We start from the raw sequence: 21,206 nt of genomic DNA, 5'->3' as shown, positions 1-21,206 counted from the left end.
AGGGCGTCCAGCTGTGGAGAGGTCTTGCTCACGACTGGGGGGCAAGGACAGAGAGGGACCCTTCCAATGAAAAATAATGCAAAAGGCTCACCTCATTTGTTTCCCCTTTCTCAGCACACATTCTCCTGTGCTGCCAACTGTTCAATGCCTGAAAACTATTGTTACATATAATTTGTCAGGGTTTTTTTGGTTGTTTAAGGTAAGAAGGTATATCTAGTTCTTATTACTCCATCTTGATCAGAAGCTAAAGCCCAAGTTCTTAGATGCGACTGTTCATTCCCAGACCTGGGAGGCCACTCCAGGTCCATGGAGCCCCATCCCCTCTCTGCATAGCTAGGAAGGCTCTGGCTGAGAGCACCAGGGATTTCCCAAGGTCAAAGTTTCCCAACACCGAAGTTCCTGTCCTGGATAATTTGCAAAGTGATTAATAAAACAGTGATTGCTCTAGGAGAGGGAGGTTTAAAGTCATTATAAATATTTTAAGATTCTAATCTTTTAATCTCCCATTTCTACAAAGTAAAACTACTAATCCATAGTACATACAAATTTAACCTTGTCAATATGTAGCAGAGGTTGTAGCTGTGACTGTATAGTGGTGGAGAGAATTAGGGTGTGTTGCATATTTAACAAACATTGAGACCCCGGTTTATGTCGGGCCCAAAGGCAAGTGCTGCGGATTCAAAGGTGGATCTGGTGCCTCGATGAGGGAACAAAGAGAGGTCAGCACAGAGATGAGGAGGCCCCAGAGAAGGGGTGCCCAAGCTTGAGGCTGGAGACTTGGGGGAAATCCCCCAGAAGAAATGACCTGAGCAGAAGAATCAGGAAGGGAGGAGAGTGATTACAAAGCCTCAAAGTGCATGTTTGTTTGGGCACAGAGATGCAACCTGTCTCCCGTTGTTGTGTCTTTTTGTTTTATCATTTTCTCATAAAAATGGTTTTGGAATTCTTTGATGCCACTTGGACAGTGTCTTGGCCACATGTGCCTGAAACAGAGCCTGTTACATAGCTTGATACTGTTTGTTGGATAGATGTGTGGATGGATGGGTGGGTAGGTCGATGGATGGATGGATGGGTGGGTAGATGGGTGCGTGGACGGACAGACAAGCTGTGCTCACATTGAACACTCTCCCCCCACAAGGTGACTGTGGACTCACAGCCCGTCTGGCCCCCTGTGAGCAGACACGGATTCAGAATTGAGGACACAGGTCACATGTATGTGATCCGGACCCCGTCACACATCCAGATCCAGTGGCTGCACAGCTCAGGACTCATGGTCCTGGAGGCCAGCAAAGCCAGCGAGGCCCAGGGCCGCGGCCTATGCGGTGAGGTGGGACCCAGCTGGGGGAGAGGGGATGGTTCTTTGGTCCACCTCTGTCTCCCAGCATAGGTTCCCCTGTGTGAACCCAGGGAAAGCTGGGACAGAAGGCCAGGCCAAAGGTGGAAGCAGCATGGCTACCAGGGCAGAGAGACCTAGTGTCTGGTGTTCTGAGGCAGAAGCTGCCAGCAGGGAGACGGCTAAGGGCTCTGGCCTCGGCCAGTTGTCACTTTAACTGGGATTGTCTGTCGGCTTCCCGGATAGCTTCCTAATACCAGATAATCCTTCCTGTCTGCATAGGCCTGGGCACTTCACAAAGCACTTCCACACTCTGATCTCACTTATTGCAGGTCACCGACCTAACAACCCTAAGAGATGACCATTGAACTAAAAAAGAAAGGGGGCTCAGAGAGGTTAAGCACCTTGCCCCAACTCACACAGCAGAGCTGCCACAACACTGGGGCTCTTCAGACACCAACATGACTGCGGGAGTGTGCCCTTAGGGACTGGATGTGTTTTGATAAGGAGAAGGGGGGGTGCAGGGGGAGTGTGAGTGTGGACAGCTGCTCCCCCACGGGACATTCTGTGACAAGACATTATGATGCCAGGGAACAGAGGAGCACTTCCATGTTCCATAAACACATACATGTACGTCCATAAATCTGCACCGTTTTGATCATTGACACTCACACCTTTGTATTCAGAATGCCCTCCTCATGTGAATTAACATGTGCAAGTCTGCTCTTTGCTCATTCTTTGATTACTTACCATGTGCCAGTCCCAGAACAGATAGTAGGCAAAACAGAAGAAATCACTGTTTTATGAAACCTCTGTTCTTACTGACTTACTGATGCAAGCATATTTTTTTACACACACACACACACACACACACACACACACACACACACACACACAGCACTGCCAACACTCCATCATCTTTTTCTCACCATGTCTTGCTTCCACTCTTTATGCCTGGCAGGGAGTGCTGGCCTCAGCAGTAATCTCCTCCCTAGGATACTCAGGACACCCTTCGGTGACTCGATGTCAAGACCAAAAATGCAACCACTGGGACCATAAAACCTGAAGGTTTTGAGTAAATCATGCTTTACGTTCATGAAACTGGTGGCTGGAGGTGTGAAAGCAGAAGTCAGCCAATTTTTATCCGAACTAACACTCTGTGTCCTGGGCACCCTGCTGGGGAACCAGGGGAGACTACTGGGAGAGTGAGAAAATTTATCTAAAGGAAAATGAATCTTTGCACTCAGAGCAGGACAGCCCAGCCAAACCAAAATCCGTTCTACAGAACTGGAAGGTCGTGGACGGGTGCCTCCGAAGCGCTCTTGAAAGAACTTCTGAGAAAGTGTTTCAGGCAGAGGGAGCAGCATAAGAAGGTCAAGGGCAGGGAAGTGTGTGTGGGGAGCCTAGAGCTCGAGAGAGGAAGCTGAAAGTTAAGGTCATGGTAGAAGCTGTGACAGAGAAACTTCAGCTCCCACCCCATTTCAATGTCTTATGACCTGACAGAAGTCTATTTCGGGCACACAAAAATTCCCAAGTGGAGACTCCCTCCATCTTGCGGCTCTGCCATTCTCAACACACGCTTCCAACTCTACTGCAGGAAAAAGAGTCAGAGAGTCAAAGAATATTGATGGACCGCCTGGCCCCGGTACCCTTCACCCTCCTCCTCACTCAGCATGGGCTCCCCCAGCCCCAGGAGATCCTGGGAAAAACAGGCTAGAGAACTGTCCGGGAAGAAGAGGAAAGAGGCGTTACACTTAGCTAGCAGTCTCTGCTAAGGCAGATTTTCTTGGAGTCATTTTTAATTTTCATGTAAGGTCAGAGCTACTATAAGGAACTCCCATTTACTTTTTACTCAGATTTACCAAGGGTTCACATTTTGCCACATTTGCTTTTCCTGCCTCTGTGTGTACACTGAGGTGTATAAAATGTGTTTAGATGTGTATAAAGATGTATAAAAACCACACATAGGTATACATATGTGTATATATATGCATGCACACATATATGATTTTTATATGTGCACTTTTCTATGTTCTGCCTTTTTTACATAAATGCATTTTTTCTGAGTGATTTGAAAGTTTGTCAGAGACATTGTATCCCTCTATCTCTAAATACTTTGGTGTCTGTCTCCTAAGAATGATGATATCTTCCTACACAGCAGGTTTCTTAGCTTCTCTGTGCCTCATTTCTCTCATCTGTAAAAGGGGGATAATAGTAATACCAGCCTCAAAGAACTGTTGTAAGAAATATGCAAAGTGACACCCAGGGACCTGGGAGTGGTGGTAATCATTATGGCTATTGGGATCGTCCTTCCCTTTCCAGGCATCTGTGATGGGGATGCAGCCAACGACCTCACCCTGGAGGACGGCTCTGTGGTGGGTGAGGCTGAGGACCCCGCTCCCTTTCTGGACAGCTGGCAGGTGCCCAGCTCCCTGACCTCGGTGGGCCAGACCCGCTTCCGCCCGGACAGCTGTGCCACAGCGGACTGCTCGCCCTGCCTTCGCATGGTGTCCAACCGCACCTTCAGCGCCTGCCACCGCTTTGTAGGTACCCGCTGGGGCCCGGCATGGGGGGACCTCCCAGGCTAGGAAGGACAGTCCCTACCTGCAGAGAGCAGCTCCCCAGAGGTGTTGAACCTGGGGCCAGATCATGAGTCTCCAGAAACTGGTTATTGTGCCTGGTTATTGTGGCTGGGAGGAGCTGGGCCCCGGGATATGGGGAATCAGGGGGGAGCAGCACTGTCTGGCTTGCCCAGGTGCCACCAGAGTCGTTCTGTGAGCTGTGGATCCGGGACACCAAGTACGTGCAGCAGCCCTGCGTGGCACTGACGGTGTATGTGGCCATGTGCCACAAATTCCACGTGTGCATCGAGTGGCGACGTTCTGACTACTGCCGTGAGTCAGGGCCTGAGCGGGAGTGGGGAGGACGGGCGACTCCTCCGTGGCTTCTGACGCTCCCGCCCCTGTTAGTCATTGATTTATTCATTCATTCATTGATATTACTCTGTAATTCAAGAAGTATTTTATCAATATATCTATGATAAATACATAAATAAGTGTATTTTTATTTAATATACAATATAATATAAACATATTTAATATACTATATAATAAATATAAATCCATCTATGAATAATTTAACACATTTATTTTTATTATAATGTAGATTAATAAGCCCAATGAATATTATTTGCTTATTATTTAACTTACCTGAATCTCTTCTCCTTCTCTGTAAAATGAAGAAAGTGGTAATGGCTCCCCCTAGGGTTGGTTTGAAGGTGACATGGAGGTAATGTGTGCTGAGTGTCTCCCGCAGGCCCACTACATGGTTACCATCCAGGATGTATTGCCTTTCTTTTAATTTCTTGGTCATCTTTCTCTTCCTTCAGTCTCTCCCTTCCTTGCCTGAGAAGGGAAGTGAGAGCCACCCCTCCCCATCCCATTAGGTTTGCACTGGTGGTGTAGACAGGGGTGGACCGGCCTAGGGCACTCTGATTTATAAATATGGACACATCCAGATAGGCTGGAAGGAGCTCACAGGAAGACCACGCCTAGAATACGACGGCAGATAAAAGATAAAAAGAAAGTCATCTAGAGTAGTGTTTTCCACACTGTGGGTATGAAACCAACTTTGGGGGTCAACACCATGTTCAAAATATGCAACAGAATAGAAAATGCTAGTGTGTACTCTACCTAGAAAAAGTAAATATTTTTTTTTTGGTTTTGGGGTTTTTTTTTTGAGTAAATATTGTTTTGTGAACAAGTTTGTTTCAGTATATCAGTAATGCTCTAAAAAAAGTTTCAAATATATATATATATATATATATATATATATATCATATATATATATCAGTAATTCTCAGTCCCAAGCCATCCTTTAAAATCCCTAGGGAACTCCAAAAAGTACGAATGCTGGGCCCCACAATAAGAGATTCTAATGTTGCTCCGGGTGTGGTCCTGGCAAGGGGATTTCCAAAAGCTCCCAAATGAGTCCTCTGTAAGGACCACTGTTTGAGGTTTAAGGACCACTGCTCTGCATGCCGGTGTGTACCAGACCACAGTGTAAAGTGTAATTTCTAAGGTCAAGAAAATTTGAAAACACTGATCTAAAGCAAGGATTTGACAAATGTTTCCTGCGAAGGGCCAGATGGTAAATAACTGAGGCTTTTCAGGCTTTACTGTGTCTGTCACAATTAGTTCTGCCCTAGGAGTGCAAAAGCAGCCAGATACAATAGGCAGGTGCCTGGGCGTGGCTGTGTTTCAATAAAACTTTATTCGCAAAAGTCCGTAGGAGGCTGGATTTGGCCTGGGGTGGTGCTTTGCTGCCTTCTGATAAGGGAGGCAGGGACACCAAACCCCTTTGCACTCTCTGCTGAGGCCCAGATGACACTCTGAGGCCCTTCTTCACTCTGCCTGGGGTCTGAGCCCTGCTTGCTGTCCACTGTGCCCCTGCAGCCTTCCTATGCTCCAGTGACTCCATTTACCAGGCATGTGTGGCAGCCTGCGAGCCCCCCGAGACGTGCCAGGACGGGCTGCTGGGCCCACTGGACCCAGAGCAGTGCCAGGTGCTGGGCGAGGGCTGTGTCTGCTCCGAGGGCACCCTCTTGCACCGGCGCCACTCCGCGCTCTGCATCCCCGAGGAGAAGTGTGGTAGGTCCCTTCCCGGCCAGGATAGGGCCCTCCAAAGCTGACCTCACCCCAGGGTCTCCTCATCCCACCTGCCACCCATGGCCAAGGCCCATCTGCCCCCCTCTAGGTCTGCTTTGGGGATGGTCAGTGTCCCAGGGAAGGTCAAGCCTGGGATGGTCTGGGTCTTCCCACCCACCTCAGTCCCTTGTGTCCCACCCTGTCCCCCACTGCAGCTTGCACTGACAGCACGGGCGTGCCCCGGGCCCTGGGGGAGACCTGGAACAGCTCCCTCAGTGGATGCTGCCAGCACCAGTGCCAGGCTCCCAACACCATTGTCCCAGTGGACTTGGGCTGCCCGGGGCCCCGCCCTGAGACCTGCCCACGTTTTGGGGAGGTGGCCTTGCTCCTGCCCACTGAGGATCCCTGCTGCCTGGGAACGGTTTGTGGTAAGTCCCGCCATTCACTTCCCTCAACCTCAACTGTTAAGATGGTTAAAGGGCGCCGGCTCCCCCTGCAGACCTTGATGGATAGGACAAGGCTTGGGAAAATGAAAGGGGCGTGTGGGGGGTGTGCTGCAAGCAGGGAGAACCCCACCTGGGGGAGAGGAGGCCCCCTCAGGAAGCAGCGTGAGGTAGGGCTTGAAGACACAGGCTATGGACCTGAGCAGTCTGGACAACTCTTCTGCCATTTTGCAGCCTCACGACCTCAGCGATCATTTAATGTCTTTTGTGCCTTAGCTGGTTCTGTTATAGCACGAGACTGATCATAGTCCCCACTTTCTGGCTGATTGTGAGACTGTAGAAGTTGATTCTGATCTAGGACAGCAGCTGACACTTGGCCCATCTCAATGAATATTAACAATTAATGCTCTTCTGTCGAGCCCTGGACCTTCTGTGTGACCCTCAGAGGCCCCTTCCTAGAATGTAGGTTCTGGGGAGATTGAGAAATGAAGACAAGCTTTCGAGATGCTGGGGAGTACTGGAGGCCAGGAGGTGGGGGTGGGGGTGTTCCTAGCCTTCAGGTGACATGCCTTGTGGCCCCTGGCCCAGTGTGTAACCAGACTCTGTGTGAGGGCCTCGCCCCTACCTGCCGCCCAGGCCACCGACTCCTCACCCACTTCCAGGAGGACTCCTGCTGCCCCAGCTACAGCTGTGGTGAGAGATTCTGAGGCGGGGAGCGCAGGGGAGTGGGGAACCCTGCAGCCCGGGAGGGGGAGCTCTGGGGACTGGGTTCTGGTTAGGGACTGGGGCAGAGCCGGGCTGGGGGCTCAGGCATGGCCAGACAGGGTCTGCTCCCAGCATTTAAGTTCTATCTTTTCTGCAGAGTGTGACCCAGACCTGTGTGAGGCAGAACTGGTCCCCAGCTGCCGCCAGGACCAGATCCTGATTGTGGGTCACCTGGGGGACTCGTGCTGCCCCTCCTACTTCTGCGGTGGGTAGACATGCCAGCAGATGTCAGTGTGCACAGCTGGATCCCGGACATCCCTTTCCTCACACATTTCTTGGGGGCAGCTGGGAAGGAGATTGTGGAGCTCACCAGATAGACTGGGCACAGGACAAGGGTGAGATTCCTGTTCAGAACAAATGGAAGGAGGAAGAGGAAACCAAGCCTGGCTTCACCCCACTCATTACTAGCAGGAGGAAATTGGTGTTTGTTTGGTGTAAAACTTTAGGTAGACAAGGAGGATCTAGATTCTTGCTCCAGGACAGGCCCCATGAGGCCATGAAAGGCTACTTGAGTCCAGCTCCTGTCACAGCTGGGTTTTAGGTACCCCCCTCCACCAACCCAGCAACCTGCCCTGTACCAAGACTCTGTGAGGGGGACTTCCTGTGACAGCCGTGGCTCCTCTCCCCTCCTCAGCCTGTGGCGACTGTCCAGATCCGATCCCCGAGTGTCAGGAAGGAGAGGCGCTCACCGTGGACAGGAACACCACAGAGCTCTGCTGTCCTCTGTATCAGTGTGGTGAGTCCCAGCTGGAGGCGGGCATGCAACCTCAAGGGGCTCCAGGGACATTTATGTGCCCCTTCACAAGGCCCTCCCTCAGGACCAATGGCAGTTCAATAGGGAGCCACAGGGAGCCCCAGGGTGAGGAGGAGCCAAACCTATGAGGGAGGAAGAGGCTTCACCGGAGGACGCTGGGCCAGGCGATGGTGCGGGGTCCAGGCAGGGATGTGGATGGCTGTGAGCTTTCAGGAGGAGGTTCCCTGTCCCCTCCCTTGGAGTCCGCAGGCCCAGGGGGAGGCCTAGGGTGAGACCACCCCAACCCTCCCAGCACTGATTCACAGTCCTTATTCTATGAGCCAAGGCCCCTGCTTCAGGGCCCCTCTTGCCCTGTGTCACCCTGGCTTTGCACATGCAGCCTACATCCCAGAAGACCCTGCATCTCAAAGCCTTGGAAGCTCTTTTGGGTTGCGACCGTAAATCGAAGTGGACCCTTTCTGATATCTTCACAGGACGTAGTACCTTAATATAATGTGTACTGTATACCTGGTACCTTAATAGTACCCCTTAAGCCTAGTAGAGGCAGCATCAGGGACGTTAAGAAAACCTAACAAGCTGGTTGAATTTCAAGATGACTTCATTTGCAAAAACCGCACACTGATTATAGGGAAAAGGGGAGTGAACTTCGCCTGCCCAAAGTGGTGTAGGCGGGGACTGTCTGCCAGGAGACCCCAGGGGCAACCCTGACGGCTTCAGTGTCAGAAACCAACTTTGGAGCAGAGTAGACTTCCACGGCGCATGCCCAGATGAGCTGACCCCAATGCACAGATCAGCCCTACCTGGGGGCTCCAGGCCTCTCGTCGCCAAGTGTTCACAAAGCTGATCTGAGCAGAGGGCCAGCGTCCTTCGCCTTGTCTTTCCTTTCTTTCTGTGTCTCTCTTCTTCTGTCCTTCTTGGCCTCCTGCTCTTTATTCATGTGTGTCTCTGGGGTTCTTTTTTTTTTTTTTTTAAGATTTTATTTATTTATTTGACAGAGATGACAAGTAGGCAGAGAGGCAGGCAGAGAGAGAGAGAAGGAGGGAAGCAGGCTCCCCCTGAGCAGAGAGTCCAATGAGGGGCTCGATTCCAGGACCCTGGGATCATGACCAGAGCTGGAGGCAGAAGCTTCAACCCACTGAGCCACCCAGGCACCCCTCTCTCTGGGGTTCTCAGGAGGAAGTCTGGTCATGGGGAGTGAGAACAGGTGCGGCCAGTCAGTCATGGTTTTGCTTCCCAGTTTTGCCATTTGCCCCTAGCCATGTGGCCTGGGGCAAGTCACTAACTCTCTGAGCCAAGGTTCCTCATGGGTCCAAAAGTGCTAACAGTACGTACCTTGAGGGACTCTCATGAAGATGGGAGATAATATATGTGAAGTACCTTACAGTCCTTGGCATACAGTAGGTGCTCAGTAAAGGGAGGGTATTGGTATCATTACTTCTTCCGATCCTCATTGTACTTTTGTTATAGAAGCACTATATCTGCTTCATAAAAGGTACAGAATCCAAGTAAATGCAAGCGAGTGAGAATACTTTCTTCTGGCTTCCTAGATACCCCACTGTCAGCACAGTTGGGGTTGGAATACATCCTTCCACATACTCTCTAGGCCTTTATACGTGTGTTTGTTTTTAATCAAAGTAAGCTCATACTGTACATGGTTTTTTAGATTTTCTTATTTTTTGGTTGTTTTTATTAGAGCATAATTAATATGCAATGTTAATTAGTTTCAAGTATACAACATAGCATTTCAACAAATGTGCACACGCCTTTGGTCTCGTCTTGAAGAATGTCATCACCATCTGTCACCACACCTTGTCATTATAATATTGTTGACTCTGTTCCCTGTGCTGTACTTTTCATCTCCATAACTTACGTATTTTATAACTGGAAGCTTGTATCCTCCCCTTTACCTATTTCACCTATTCCCCCCGCCAGCACCCACCAGTTTGTTCTCTGTATTTAAGAGTCTGTTTTTTGTTTGTTTGTTTGTTTTTGAGACATCAATTGATAATCTTTACCTGTGCCAATATACTTTTTTTTAGTAAATCAGATCAGTTTTCAAAGTGCTGTCCCCAACACCTCCCCTCCCCACCCCAAAGTTGCGCCCAGGAGTCCCTCAATCCTTGCCTTGTCCTTCCAGTAAATGAGAATGGCTGAGGAACCCCAAACTAAGAGGGATTGCCTGAAGACTAGGAAAAAGGGAAGTGTGCACCCTGGAGTGTAGCATCCCTGATACAGAGCGGGCTCAGGGTGGGCTCCGTGGGTATGGTTCCCACAGGGCGCATAGCATGGCGTTCTCCTCTAGGGGGAACATTCGTTCCCAGCAGTGGAGCTTGCACCGGTCCCTGGTGTCCATCTGCCCCTACTCTCAGGGTGACACAGAATCTAGAGGGAAGGAAGGCTCCGTTGAGTCACTTTAAGGTTTTGACACTGTCCTATTGCTAATCCCTCCTCAGAGTGGAACTAAGGCTTCCAGAAGAAGTTCTAGGGGGAGACTCCAGGAGCCCAGACTTCTTCCCTGGGCTCTAGCCCCGGAGGGTGTCTAAGGAACACTGGACAGGGGTGAGGGCAACCAAGGAGGAGCCCAAGGTGTCTGCAAGGTGTCTGCTCCAAGGTGTCTGCAAGGTGTCTGCTCCAAGGTGTCTGCAAGGTGTCTGCTCCAAGGTGTCTGCAACTGATGTGTCCTCTGCCTCCCTTCCTTCACAGTGTGCGAGAGCTTCCGCTGTCCCCACGTGCAGTGTGGCATGGGCACTGCCCTGGTGGAGGTGTGGAGCCCGGACCGCTGCTGCCCCTACAAGTCCTGCGGTGAGTCCCTGCGTGGAGACGCCCCTCTCCACAGCTTCGCAGAGAGGGAGGCAAGGGAGGCACGGCCCCCACGGTCCACCTGCTTACATTCCAGCACTCTAGAGCCACCAATACTGCCTTGCTCCCCCTGCATCTGAATGCTGGGCACTTCACATTCCTACACATTTTTCTCCCTTGGAATAAAAGAAGGAAAAAACCGAGATCCCTGTTCCCCAAAGGTTTTTCCATCTAAAAAAAAAAAAAAAAGCCTTTATCGCAGCTGTCTGTTGGTTTAAAAAAAAAAAAAAATCTTCTTAAACTTTGCCTCAAACCCTTTTGGGAGCCTCCATGACTCCATGATCAATAACGAACACCAGTGAGCTTTATGTAAAAATGTGACTTAGAGTTGTAGAAAGAGTTACACATTTATTTCACTCATCTTTTTTCCAGGCCTCCAATGTTAACGTCAGGAGGCCAGAGAGTTTGGTCTGTTTTATTCATAGCTTTGTCCCCAGAGCACAGGAAAAGCTCTGCACAGAGTAGGCGCTTAAAACTATTTGCTGCAGGAGTGAGGGACCCAGGAGAGTGTTTTCACAGGCGCTTTGACCTTGCGCTCTCCTCTCAGGAAGCTAGAGCCTGCGTGTCTGTTGAGTTTTCTGGCACTGCCCGGGCAGCAGGCTCTCCCTGAGCAGGACCTGCCTAAGGCTAGACACTTGGACCAATAAAGCCGAACTTGCTGGAATATGTATTTGGGAAAGACAGACGGTCAGAAGTTCCACCCCTGCCATGTTCACTTCTGGAGAGGCCCCACATCTGCTCTAGAAAGGGCTCTCAGGAGGATGGGGCAGGGTGAAACCCAGATGACAAAGGGCACCTGTGATTGGCCTGTCTGCCTGTTTAGCCTCACTCGCCTCTGGAGTGGAGCTTAGAACCAGGACCCACTCTTGCCTCCCCACAGGCCTACCAGGGGAGCCACAGTCCCTGTGTCCCCAGAGGCTGAAGGGAGGCTAAGATTTTGGCTTCTTCACCCCCAACCCCCACCCTGACTGGGGCTGAGGCTGAGCCAGAGGAGGGTCTGCAAGGGAGGGAGCAGTATGGGGACCCAGGGTGACTTCCACCTGGACAGCTCCCAGTGAGATGGGTCCCGGCCCTCTCCTGTTTTTCAGAGTGTGACTGCGACACAATTCCAGTGCCCCGGTGCCACCTGGTATGGAGACCCTGTTTCTCCCCACTCTCTGAGATCTGCCACCCCCTTTCCTTTCTACTGTGTCCCACCCCCTGGAGACCCTATTCCTTTAATGTAGTGCAGAAAGCCTTGGCTTCCTCATCAGCTTCCTTGTCCTAAGCTCTGCTTTCTGAGTACAGTGTCCACATTTATAAAGTGGGCATGCTCATGCTTTAGCATCATGGTGAGCAAGTCCAATGCTGATGGGGACGGCAATGACGGTGGTGGTGGGGATGGTGGGGATGGGGATGGTGAAGATGACGATGATGGTGACAGTGATGATGGTGGTGGTGGGGATGGTGGAGATGACAGTGATGGTGATGATGATGATGATGGTGATGATGGTGGGGGGGATGGCGAAGATGATGGTGATGATGATGGTGATGATGGTGGTGGTGGGGATGGTGGAGATGATGGTGATGATGATGGTGATGATGGTGGTGGTGGGGATGGTGAAGATGATAGTGATGGCAATGATGGTGGTGGTGGGGATGGTGGAGATGACAGTGATGGTGGTGATAGTGATGGTGATGATGGTAGGGGGGGATGGTGAAGATGACGATGATGGTGATGAAACTCATAATGGCAGCTAATGTTTACTGAGAGCTAACTATATGTCAGGGACGTTCGTAGGCCTTTTTATGTATATTGTCAGATTAATTCTCATGACAGCCCAATGAGCTTGATTCCATGATGATCTCAGTTATACAGATAGGAAGACTAAGGTTAAGGTCATGAAGCTAGTAAGTCACAGTCAGTATTAGGACCCAGGAAATCTGACTCCAGAGACCATGCCCTTCGCCCCCAGGCTGCACAGCCCCTGAGGGAAGGGAAAATACTTTAAGAAATGTGAAGTTATGTTTAAAGGGTTTTTTCCACCATTTTCTGATTATATATATTCTCCTCACTCCATGTCCCACAACACACACTTCCTCTCATTTTCTCCCCCTCCCCATCCCTCCTCTTCTCCCTTCAACTGGTGAATGAGGACGGTAAATGGTATAAGCCATGCGGGGTTCTTGGCTGACAGCCATGCAATGGTCCCTCACTGAGGTGGCCAGTGGGTGCTTGGGGTGAAAGGAGAGCCTTTAGCCCCTAGGAAAGGACACTGGGGAGTGTTCCTCAGTGGGGAGCCACCCTGGGAATTTTCCCCTTGGCTGGGGAAGGCGTGAGCTCCCTGGGAGTCAAGGGCCCCAGGCCTGCCAGCCCCCTCCCCACCCACAGCACGGAGCCAACTGACAAAGACGAGGGCCTGGGTGGCAGACTGCTCCCGAGGGCGGGCCTGGGCTTCTGCACCCTGGGGTGCTGACTGCCTCTGCCCCACCCAGTGGGAGAAGTCCCAGCTGGACGAGGAGTTCCTGCACAGCGTGGAGAATGTGTGCGGCTGCGCCAAATACGAGTGTGGTGAGCAGGGAAGGGACGCCCATTGGGTAGGGCCAGGCTGGGCTGGCCAGGGGGTGCTGGATGTGCCTGCCGGGCTCTCGGTGACTGCGGTCATCCCACACACCTACCCAGTGAAGGCCCCCGTGTGCCTGAGCCGCGAGCTGGGGGTGATGCTGCCGGGCCAGACCGTGGTGGAGCTCTCGGCAGACGGCGTGTGCCACACCTCGCGCTGCACGGACGTGCTTGACCCTCTTACCAGCTTCTACCAAATCAACACCACCTCTGTGCTATGTGACGTCCACTGTGAGGCGGTAGGTGTGGGGTGGGAGGGGGATGGGCCGGGTCAGGGCACCAGCCTGGGTGACCTTGGGTGCTCCAGGAATCAGAGGATCCTCAAGCTTTCTAGACACGTCTGAAGGGTAGGGCTGGGGGGGGGGGCCCTTCAGAGACCCCTGTGGAAGATGCTGAGCTCAGGCCGGGTTGGGAGAGGCCAGGAGGGGAACAGCAAGAATGCGGGTCTGGCCAGGGCAGGTATCTGATGGCGAGAACACAGATCGAGGCACCTACTTATGACTGGCCCATTCCTTGCTGCTCTGTGTGTGTGTCTGTGCTGCTACCCTTTGTTGAGCACTTCTGCATGCCCAGTAGCTAGGATAGTGACTGGCTTCTTGTAAAAGCTAATGAGGGTTGGGGTGGAAATAGCCCCATTTGTCAAATGAGAAAACGGAGGCTGAGGGAGGTCCAGTCATTTGTCCAAATTCCCGCAGGGACTAGGACTCAAACTGAGGTCTGTGCACAGCCAGAAGGAGCACCCTTAATCACCAGCAGTGCTGTCGCTGAAATGGGTGGAAATGCTCTTCGTCCATGGGGCTGGGGTCTAGGAATTGCTGTGAGGGAGGCTTGAGGCGGACGGAGGGAAGACCTTCCTGCCTGACATGAGAGGCTGGGAGTTCCCTTTCTGAGGCTGGCCTGCTCTGGGCTTCGGGCTCTGGGACCTCAGGCAGTAGGAAAGGCAGGAGGGTGGAGGTGGGCACAGGGCTGAAGCCCCTCTCATCCTGCCGGATCCTGTAGAACCAGGAGTATGAGCACCCACGGGACCTGGCAGCGTGCTGCGGCTCCTGCAGGAACGTGTCCTGCCTCTTCACTTTCCCCAACGGCACCACCTCCCTGTTCTTGGTAGGCGGCTCCCCAGCTACCCACCTGGGGAAGGTGTGTGGGGGGTTAGGGGTAGGCTAGGGCTCAGGGAGAGGTGCAGACAGGGTTCTGGGCAGTGCCAGGTCATGGGCCACACCTGTGTTCTGAGTTGTGCCCTAGCAGTTCCCACGGGCCACCTGTCCATCTCTGTGCTCTCCAGCCTGGGGCGTCGTGGATCTCAGACTGTGCCCGCCATCACTGCAGCAGCACTCCCCTGGGCGCGGTGCTCGTCCGCTCACCCATCAGCTGCCCCCCACTCAACGAGACTGAGTGTGCCAAGGTCAGTACCAACTTCCTCCCTGCACGGCTTGGCCTGAAGCCAGGGATACCAGCCGTCTTACTGGCAGGGGGCGTGGGGGCTGGCGGGGGGTCCTGTGTGCTGAGGTGAGGGAGGAGGGGTCCACTGAAATCTATATGCGCCCTGCCACCCCAGCTCCACATCCCTCCATGTGGTCCCGCTCTGACCTCATCACAGCACACATCCCCAAGCATCACATGGGAATGCCCAGGTGTACGGAAACATCCATCCTCACACACACACCAACATGGACAGTCAGTCCCTCATGCACACCGCACACCTCATGGGGACATGAACCCCTCTGCCTGCCACAACACACGCCATGGACCATCACACAACGGGGCACACAGGCCACACACAGCGTGCAGATGCCCAGTTCGGTCGTAGGATGGTTTGATGGTACTGCCACTGACCAGACCAATGCCAGAAGGGACAGCTGTCACTCTGGGCAGACATCAAGCGAAAGGATTTCTGGAGGGCTGGGTTATTGTTGCATTATCAAAGTTCCCGAGATTGATATCAGACATCAAAAGATTTCTGATCTTACCTAGAAAACACACACACACCCTCCCAGTCATACCCTCACAATACAAAATCACATGTGTACACACACAAGTACACACTCATAAAATCACACGCATATACTCCCTAATTCACAAAGCTCTCCCATATCATTGTTTGGCTGATTTCATAAGTGAGGAGGAGGCTATGCCCCCATTTTCAAGGTGGGAAAATTAAACCCAGAGGAAAGGGGTGACTTATCCAGGGCTGAGATAGAGCCCAGGTCACGGGACCAAATGGGCCAGCCCCTGCACCCCTCCCCTCCCTGACCCTCTGTGCAGGAAGCACTAATGAGAGAACAGGGTGGGGCATGAGGGAAGCTGCCCCCTGGAAGGACGGGGGGCCCACACCCTCTTATCCAGCCTGCAGTCTTACTGGGGCCACAGGCCGCCTTAGTGAGTCAGGTTAGCCTCTCTGGCTCTCCCATGGCCAGCCCAGGGGCCCCTTCTCCCACTGGCCAGGCCCTGATGGATGGAAATACCTGGTACTCCTCTCCCAGAGCATCATGGGAGAAAGGGAGTCACTCTTGCTGCCTCTTGCTGGGTTCTTGGCTCCAGGTCTAGGACAGGCTCTTCCACTGACCTCCTCTCCTCTCCCTCTAGGCTGGGGGCTCAGTGGTACCTTCCTTGGAAGGGTGCTGCAGGACATGTGAGTGAGCATGGCTGAGGCCCGGGGGTGAAGGGGGACACCTTTCGGGTCGGGGGAAAGGGTATCATGCCAGGGTTCAGAGGGCCAGGTTCCTGGCCTGGCACCCCAGTGGCGGTTCGTCAGGGGTTATTAAATGAAGGAATAACACACCTCCCATCGGGCTCATGGCACTGGCAGAGATATGCAAATGGGCAGACACCATACTCATGTCCCTATCCCAGCAAAAGTCCTCTGCTTCTTGATGGAGACGGGGATGTCCAAGAGGTCAGTAATTCCCCACCTGTTCTCCCTCCTCCTGTACGACCCCCAGCCAGAAGCCCCCCAGGTGAATTCTTCCTGTGGCCAGGAGCCCAGTCTTAGAGGTGCCCCCTGGGTGGGATTCAGGCCCGCGGGGTCCCTGACTCAGTCTGAGTGAGAGCTCTGGGCATGTGTCCAACATCTGGCCCCTGGAACCCGCAGTCCCAGCCACATAGGCAGGCACGTTCCAGTCAACTGTAAGACCTTTGCCTACGTGCCTCCCCTCCCCCTACGGTCCTCAGACTGGCCTTTGGAGGACAGAATTTGGGACGCTGTGTCCACTTCACAGACAGCAGGAAAGCTGGGCTCAGTGCCTCATTGGCTGGTCTCTCACCCGCAACTCACGTTCACTGAATATTGCATGTGCTCCCATGTGACCTGCGACCCATGTCCCTCTCCCCAGGTTCCCCGGGGACCCTGTTTCCTGTGGTCCCCGTTAGCCCCGCCTCTCCTCCACGGGTTAGTGTCCACTGCCACCCAGGTACTCCTCTTGGAAGGACTGCAGGCGTGCAGCCATGTTGCTGTCCCCTTCTGCTAGATGGCCCCAGCTCTGGGGGGTGGGGAGGGAAGGGCACGGGCCCCTGCTCCCTGCCTCTGGCAAGGGCCTTTCAGCCAACAGTGCATGCTGAATAGCGAGCCTCACCCCCTGGGCTTGCGTGGGAATGCTTCAGCGGTGCCCACTCTCCTGGAGCCCATCAGCACCCAGTGCTGCCACTGCTTTGTTCCCGCTGGTCACTCAGCTGGTCTCAGTCCAGGACCCCAAGGGCCATGGCCAGGACAGGCCTTGGGCCTCTTGCCTGCTAGAAGCAGAGGGGGAGGAAAAAGTGAACTTAGCTCTGGCCAGGAGTCCTCCAGCTGGTATGGTGGGAAACCCACTGTGGTGAGGCCCAGAGGCCAGAATTCCACCCCATTTCTGGCAGGCTCCCTGGGGTGACAGAGAGAATCCGTGCATCAGGCAAATATTTACTGAGCATCAATACACCAGGCCCTGTTTTAGGCACTGTAGACGCCACTGACGTTTTAGTGGGAGAGACAGAATAATAAGTAAAATATATAGTAAGACGGATACCTCTGGTTTTAGGGGGATTGAGACTTACACAGTTTGGGGGGCCTCATTAAGAAGAAGAATACAAACTTACAAGTCCCATATCAGGGTGTGAAATTGAGTATTTATTTAGAACGGAAAAGAGCTCACAGCAAGCTGAGGGAGGGGCTGTTCAAAAGAAGGTCTGAAGCTTCTGTTTTCCCAGCATACCCACCCTTGTGTCTCTGGTGAGATGGTGATGGTGACCAGGCTAGGAATAAGGCAAGGGAGGGGTCGGGGAGGGAGCAGAGGGTGGAGGGAGGGGGGTTGTAGTTTCAGGCGGGGACGCAGGAAAGGCCTGGGGAGGAGATATTTCCGTCTGTGAGGGCCTGAGTGGCCCTAAGATGGCTTGTCGGTGGGAGGCATGGCCCAGGCAGAGGAAGCTGCTGCCAGTCACCTTCCATGCCTGTGATGACTGTGTGAGGTGCACGAACCCCTGACCCTGTCCGATGGATACGGAAACCCAGTGAGCCCGCTGTGTGCCAGCTTCTGGTACAAGGTAGTGGGTTTCCATACATTCAGGAAATTGCCGATTCTTTATCCTAGAAGACCTCTCAGAGTTGGAACGCTGAAGCTGAGAGAGGGGTGGGGACAGGGCCAGGGTCACCAACAGGGGTTAGAGACAGGCACTGGGGCTGGGGTGGGGAGGCAGCCTGCCTAGTCTCCAAATCCTCCTCTTCCTAGCCCAGAGCACCGCCCCCACATCGTCCCCCCACCCCCCGGCCATCCAGACCTCATTCCCTGTCTCCCCTGCCTTCACCACCTGCCTGTCTCCAGGGCACTGAGTGAAAGGCTTTCTCTGTGCTGGGGAGGGGCACTAACGCCTGTAGAGAGACCCTCAAGCATGACACTAACTGCCCCAGCCAGCCCCCCCCCCCCTGCTGCCCCCCCCACCCCCCCCCCCCCCCCGCCCCCCCCCCCCCCCCCCCCCCCCCCCCCCAGGTAAAGAGGACGGGCGCTCCTGCAAGAAGGTCACCATCCGTATGACCATCCGAAAGAACGAATGCAGGAGCAACACCCCTGTGAGTGGCGCCCCCTGGCGGTGGGAGAGGGGGCTTCGCGGGGTGCGCTGCATCGTCGGCCTCACGAGCCCGCCCACCTCTAGGTGAACCTAGTGTCCTGCGACGGGAGGTGCCCGTCTGCCAGCATCTACAACTACAACATCAACACCTACGCCCGCTTCTGCAAGTGCTGCCGGGAGGTGGGCCTGCAGCGGCGCTCCGTGCAGCTCTTCTGTGCCACCAACGCCACCTGGGTGCCCTACACCGTGCAGGAGCCCACCGACTGTGCCTGCCAGTGGTCCTGAGGCCTGGGGGCCGGGGCTGGCTGGACCACCTCTGCCACCCCCACCTTCTGCTTCCAGTGGGCCCAGGGTGCCGGGGCGGGGGGTGGGCCTGGCTGCTACAGGTGTGGGGAGCAGGTAGGTGCGGAGAACGGAATGACGGGCAGAGGCTCGGAGAGTGATTAGAAAGGGCCACACCTGCCCCTCCTGGCTTCTTCTCTGGCCTCCCTCTCCTGCATACACCGAAAAGCATCATACCTGAGGGCTCAGGGAACTCAACTCTGTCCTTGGCTGAGGTCTGGAATGGGCCTGAGCCCTGACTCTGGCTGCAGTGGGGTGGAGGGGGAAAGATTTCCTGGGAAGCCAGGCCCCAAGCTAGACTCAAGACCATGTGCAGGACAGGGACCCTTTCTACCCTGGGAGAACCACAGTAAAAGGACAAGGAGGCTTTAACTGCAATACACAGGCCTGCATGGGGCTGCACAGGGGGATTTCCCAGAAGCGAAGAGGGTGGGTTCCCAGGTCCTCCCACCAAGGTCTGCAAGGTCAGGCCCAGAGACAGGGGAATGGGCTCAGTGACCTTCAAGTCCCCTGTAGACCCAAGAGGGATGCCCTGGCATTCTGTCCCTACCCTGTGGTTCAGGAAAGGATTTAGAAGAACAGACCCATGCCTGCTCCCTATGTGGCCCCCACTCCCAGCCTCCCTCGCAGGTGAGCTGGTTCTTGTGAGGTGGTAGCAGGAGCCCCCAAGGGTCATTGGTTATTTTAGGGTACCTTCAGCCTGGAAGGGCGTGCCTGGCTTTGCCACGTGCCTCTTCTCCAAGGACATAGCAGAGTTGGTCTCTGGAGGGGCCTGAGGTGAGTTTTATGGCTCAGCCAATTCCTAGCTCTCTGCTTCGTGGGACTGTTTAGCAGGAGAGCATCTGTCAGTGGGAAATGCAGGTGCTCCACACATACAACTGGTCTTCCAGCGTTTTGTCAGAGCCTTGTCTCTGAACAAGAGTGTCCTTCTTAAAGCCAGGGCTAAGGTCCCTTTCACACCCCACTCTACAGGTCACCTCCACATGCCCCTTTGTTCCACTGGTGCAAAGGGCATGGACACGAGGTTGTTCACGCCCCAGCATTACCCTGATATGCCTGGGGCCGTGGGGATGCCCTAGGGTTGGGGTTAGTAGCCTGTGCCAGGTTGGGCCCCAGCTGTTCCTGCAGCTTCTTTTTCTCGGATCTATATTCTGGTTCTGTATCTAATAAACCACGGAAAGACACCAGGCCACTGTGCGTCTCTGAGGGTGTCCGGTCTGCTTTGACTCTGAAGGAATTTCAGCTGAAGAGAAGACCCTGTTTCATGGCCCTGAAGGTCACTCCAACTTCTCCTGCCCCATCTGCCCCCCGCCCCGCACTTCCCCACGACCCCCCAGCGCCTGCCCCCAGCTTGTTGGAACTGAGCTGACAGGAGACTGGCTCCCAAGGGAAGGGGTGGGAGGAAGGCGAGGACATGGGGAGCTGGGGAGCTAGCGTCCCAGTGGGGGCCTCGGTTTGGAAAGGCAACCTCAGGCTTTCAGATGACTGTTCATCTACCTGTCCCCGACAACGCAGCTTTGCTGACTTGGCCCTCCTGGGCTCTAGCTGGAGGCAGCTTCCCAGCACCTGCCCCATCCCCACCATGGGGCCTGGCTTCCGGTGATCACAGCCATCACTGGAATCACAGTATTCCTGCCTTTTCTTCCCCCCTCACCTGCCCTTCCAGCCAGGCATCTCCGCCTGCCTGTTCCTCCTGGAAGCCAACCTCCCACCCCAGCCCTCTGGCCAAACATCCCAGTCCTGTTCCCTCAGCTTCCTCCTGAGAAATCAACTCCTCAGACACTCCAGTGAAAGATTAGTAAGAAGCAAATCATCGCCCAGCATGATACTGTGCTCTGTGCTCTGGAGAAGACAGGAGACAAGGAGGAACTTAAACCTTGATCAGTGTTGCCCAATTGCCCAATGCTGATGTCAGTGTTCATTAAAACAATTTGGAGATGGTGATTCACATCAAAAATACCTATACCCTTTGATGAAACTCTTGAATTTCTAGACAGCTGTGATAGGTTGAAGGATGGTCTTCCACGTATTCATGCCAGGAACCTCAGAATATGTGACTTGACAGAGTAAAAAGAACTCTGCAGGTGTGAATAAGACTCTTGAGGTGGGGAGGTGATCCTGGCCCAGTATAATCCCAACAGTCCTTGTAAGAGGGAGGCAGGAGAATCGGAGTCAGAGGACATGGGATGACAGATGCTGAGGTTGAAATGATGCACTTTGAGGTTGGAGGAAGGGGCTACTGACCAGAGAATGCCAGCGACTTCTAGAAGCTGGGAGGGGCAAGGAATGGATTCTCCCCTGGAGCCTCCAGAAAGAACGCAAGACTGCCCACGCCTTGATTTTAACCCAGCGAAACCGATTTAAAACTTCTGACCTCTGAAACTCTAAGAGAATACATTGGTGTTACTTTAAGCCATTAAGTGGGTGGTAA

At 53.6% G+C, this 21,206-nt stretch overlaps 1 protein-coding gene across 4 annotated transcripts in view; it reads left to right on the top strand.

Annotated features, from left to right (window-relative positions):
* Positions 1-19,957, top strand: part of OTOG (otogelin) — a 76,743-nt gene extending 56,786 nt beyond the window's left edge. For 2 of the 4 annotated variants that reach the window (XM_059407595.1, XM_059407589.1), the window contains exons 40-56: positions 1,139-1,322; positions 3,656-3,876; positions 4,089-4,227; positions 5,788-5,982; positions 6,195-6,407; positions 7,011-7,115; positions 7,285-7,392; positions 7,822-7,923; positions 10,645-10,743; positions 11,889-11,929; positions 13,276-13,351; positions 13,463-13,641; positions 14,402-14,506; positions 14,685-14,804; positions 15,986-16,031; positions 18,355-18,434; positions 18,518-19,957. In XM_059407595.1, the coding sequence (XP_059263578.1) occupies positions 1,139-1,322; positions 3,656-3,876; positions 4,089-4,227; positions 5,788-5,982; positions 6,195-6,407; positions 7,011-7,115; positions 7,285-7,392; positions 7,822-7,923; positions 10,645-10,743; positions 11,889-11,929; positions 13,276-13,351; positions 13,463-13,641; positions 14,402-14,506; positions 14,685-14,804; positions 15,986-16,031; positions 18,355-18,434; positions 18,518-18,718 (2,214 nt within the window). In that variant the 3' untranslated portion in view covers positions 18,719-19,957. Of the gene's footprint in view, positions 1-1,138; positions 1,323-3,655; positions 3,877-4,088; positions 4,228-5,787; positions 5,983-6,194; positions 6,408-7,010; positions 7,116-7,284; positions 7,393-7,821; positions 7,924-10,644; positions 10,744-11,888; positions 11,930-13,275; positions 13,352-13,462; positions 13,642-14,401; positions 14,507-14,684; positions 14,805-15,985; positions 16,032-16,731; positions 16,788-18,354; positions 18,435-18,517 lie in introns of all 4 variants that reach the window. The other 2 variants (XM_059407601.1, XM_059407598.1) reach the window with 2 other exon arrangements.
* The last annotated feature ends 1,249 nt before the right edge of the window (positions 19,958-21,206 follow it).

This window comes from Mustela nigripes, chromosome 1 (assembly GCF_022355385.1).
Source record: "Mustela nigripes isolate SB6536 chromosome 1, MUSNIG.SB6536, whole genome shotgun sequence".
Taxonomy (NCBI): Eukaryota; Metazoa; Chordata; class Mammalia; order Carnivora; family Mustelidae; genus Mustela; species Mustela nigripes.
This window is presented reverse-complemented; position numbering and strand designations above follow the sequence as displayed.